Source organism: Chiloscyllium plagiosum, chromosome 50 (genome assembly GCF_004010195.1).
Source record: "Chiloscyllium plagiosum isolate BGI_BamShark_2017 chromosome 50, ASM401019v2, whole genome shotgun sequence".
Lineage (NCBI taxonomy): Eukaryota > Metazoa > Chordata > Chondrichthyes > Orectolobiformes > Hemiscylliidae > Chiloscyllium > Chiloscyllium plagiosum.
In genome coordinates this window covers 6,541,558-6,544,721 of record NC_057759.1, presented here as the reverse complement: position 1 = coordinate 6,544,721, position 3,164 = coordinate 6,541,558, and the positions used below count along the sequence as shown (strand labels likewise).

At 48.8% G+C, this 3,164-nt stretch overlaps 2 protein-coding genes across 2 annotated transcripts; both read left to right on the top strand.

Moving 5' to 3' along the window:
* Window positions 1-984: 984 nt before the first annotated feature.
* LOC122544591 (late histone H2B.L4-like) lies at window positions 985-1,789 on the top strand. Its single transcript, XM_043683909.1, has one exon. It carries the CDS (start codon window positions 998-1,000, stop codon window positions 1,376-1,378), a length of 381 nt encoding a protein of 126 aa, XP_043539844.1. The 5' UTR covers window positions 985-997; the 3' UTR covers window positions 1,379-1,789.
* Window positions 1,790-2,744: 955 nt separating this feature from the next.
* Window positions 2,745-3,164, top strand: LOC122544548 (histone H2A-like). The gene has a single exon (XM_043683863.1). The coding sequence runs from the start codon at window positions 2,760-2,762 to the stop codon at window positions 3,147-3,149; it is 390 nt and encodes a 129-aa protein (XP_043539798.1). The 5' UTR covers window positions 2,745-2,759; the 3' UTR covers window positions 3,150-3,164.

The following is a 3,164-nucleotide window of genomic DNA, read 5'->3' as shown; positions in this document are numbered from 1 at the left end:
ATTAATCCCACAGACAAGACAGACATTTTCAACCCGTGACTCAATAGAAGTTTTAAATGAGGACTTTTTTTCATCTCTCTCCAACTCTGTGCAGTTGAGAACGAGTTCCATCAACCCCAAACCTAGAAACCACTCACAGTCTTAGAATCCCTACAGTGTAGAATTAGGCACTTCGGCCCAATAACACCGACCCTCCGAAGAGTAATCCACCCAGATCCATTCCCCATTATTCTGCATTTACTCCTGATTAATGCACCTAACCGACCCATGCCTGAACATTATGGGCAGTTAGCATGGCCAATTCACCTCCCTGCACGCCTTTGCATTGTGAGAGGAAAACAGCATTCGGAAGAAACCCACTCAGACACGGGGAGAATGTTCAAAATCCACACAGACAGTCGCCCGAAACTGGATTCGAACCAGGGTCCCTGGCGCGTTGAGGCAGCAGTGCTAACCACTGAGAAGGGATCCATAGAGAGGACCAGAAATAGACATGCGGAGCTGGAAACACACCCTTCCACTCCCACATCATCACAACAAAGAGCAAAAGGAAGAAGGGTTTCCTGAAGAAGGGCTTATGCCCGAAACGTCGATTCTCCTGTTCCCTGGATGCTGCCTGACCTGCGCTTTTCCAGCAACACATTTTCAGCTCTGATCTCCAGCATCTGCAGACCTCATTTTCTCCTCAAAGAGCAAAAGGAAATCGAGCCAATACCACAGTCACTTTCTGTGTGACAGACATAAAACAAATCTCCCTCAGTCAGTCTGACAGTAACAGAATCACCATCCACTTCACATTTCGTTGCAGATTCTGACAGATTGGATCCCACTTTACCCAATCACAGAGACTGGAGTGTTTGGGAACGAGTCCTTGTAAGCTACCCAATCAGACCAAGGCTTTCCTCCATCCCTCATTAGCATTGATGACGTCGTCAGTCTATAAAAGGGAGCTCCGAGCTCGCTTTCCCTTATTCTATGTCTGAGAGTGAGCGGCGCTATGGCTGATGAGAAGAAAGCACAGCAAGCTTCCAAGAAGGGCGCTAAGAAAATCATCAAGAAGGCGCCAGCGAAGGGCGGCAAGAAAAGGAGGCGGACCAGGAAAGAAAGTTACTCCATCTACATCTACAAAGTGATGAAGCAGGTTCACCCCGACACCGGCATCTCCTCCAAGGCCATGAGCATCATGAACTCGTTCGTCAACGATATTTTCGAGCGCATCGCGGGGGAGGCTTCCCGCCTGGCCCATTACAACAAGCGCAGCACCATCAGCTCCCGGGAGATCCAGACCGCCGTGCGGCTGCTGCTGCCCGGGGAGCTGGCCAAGCACGCCGTGTCGGAGGGCACAAAGGCGGTGACCAAGTACACCAGCTCCAAGTGAAGGACCGCATTGTACTGAAACACACACATCCACAACCCAAAGGCTCTTATAAGAGCCACCCACAACTTTCCTGAGACAGCGGAACCATTTCTTTAAGGGTTGTTTGTTTTAGTTTGCATGTGATTCATAAGATGTTTTAAATTTTTGTACTGCATTCGCTTTTATGATTACTTTGCAATTTGATGAGATTCTTGAGGTATTTTAGTCATATTTGATTTTATCAGTGCTTTGCAAATTGACGAGGTGAGGGGAGAGAGTTCATAAACAGTCTCTTCCCTGTCTGTAGAGAGAGCGAGCAGATTACACGTCAGGGAATCATTTTTCATGGCATTTCTTCAACTTACTAAAAGCCCTGGTGGAATGTTAAGTTGTTTTCACCCTGGCAAACCAAACGAAAGTGCCCACAGCTTTCAGTCACACGGATTGATGTATTTTACCCTTCTTTTACATTGCCAAAGTGCGGGTTTAATCCGATTTTTCAGAATACAAAAAGCAAAGCATTTTCTGCTGTCGGGGAGAGGCTTTCAAAGTGAACCGAGAGAACACCAAAACAGCTACCGCACTGAAATGTGAAATTTGGTGATTTTTGCTGAATCTGATCGAGAGCGACAAGGGAGGACGACCTTAAAATATCGACTAAACACCGTGTTCGCCATTGATACTGAGCTGGAGGTTGTGTGCTGCGTTATCAACGTGCCGGGGTGCGACTGAAATGTGAAAAGACAGTGTTTAGCCTGTTTTGTTTCAGCTTCGTCACAGGGTTTAGAAAATTGCTCATTCTCAAGATCAGAAATGGACAGAGGTGGGCAAATGAGGGAGAAACAGATCGTTCAGGAGAAAGTGAGGACTGCAGATCAGAGCTAAAAATGTGTTGCTGGAAAAGCGTAGCAGGTTCGGGCATGAACCTCCTTCAGGGCTCATGCCCGAAACGTCGATTTTCCTGCTCCTTGGATGCTGCCTGACCTGCTGCGCTTTTCCAGCAACACATTTTCAGCAGAGAAACAGATCGTGTCAAGGATACATTCGTAAATGAAAGTAAATTAACATACGAGTAGTAAGTGTCTTTTAACGTCCTCAGTTTTTTTTGTATTTCACTTTTCAATCTAAAACCTATTCCTTTGTTTGTAAATTGGCGGGCTTTTCAAATTGTAAAAAAGCGGTTATGATTTGTCGCGAGTACTTTCCGCCCCCCTCCCCGTGCCCTCTCCGGATTGGGGAATGAGGCAGATATCTGATTGGGAATTGGAACAACATTAGGAGGGGCTGGACAATGGGACCAATCAGCAATGCCCCCCCCCAACGATTCCTCCCGAAGGTATAAGAGGCCGCAATGTGGGCGGAGTGTAGTATTTTCTCTGAAATTGCTTCTCAGTGCTTGACGATGTCTGGAAGAGGAAAGGGCAGTGGGAAAGGTCGCGCCAAGGCGAAGTCTCGGTCGTCCCGGGCTGGCCTGCAGTTCCCGGTGGGCCGTGTTCACAGGCTCCTGAGAAAGGGTAACTATGCTGAGCGTGTGGGTGCCGGAGCGCCGGTCTATCTGGCTGCGGTGCTGGAGTATCTGACGGCTGAAATCCTGGAGCTGGCCGGCAACGCGGCCCGGGACAACAAGAAGACCCGCATCATCCCCAGGCACCTGCAGCTGGCCGTGCGCAACGACGAGGAGCTCAACAAGCTGCTGGGAGGGGTGACCATCGCTCAGGGCGGGGTGCTGCCTAATATCCAGGCTGTGCTGCTGCCCAAGAAAACCACCGCTGCTGGATCTGCTAAAAAGTGAAGAGACTATTCTTGA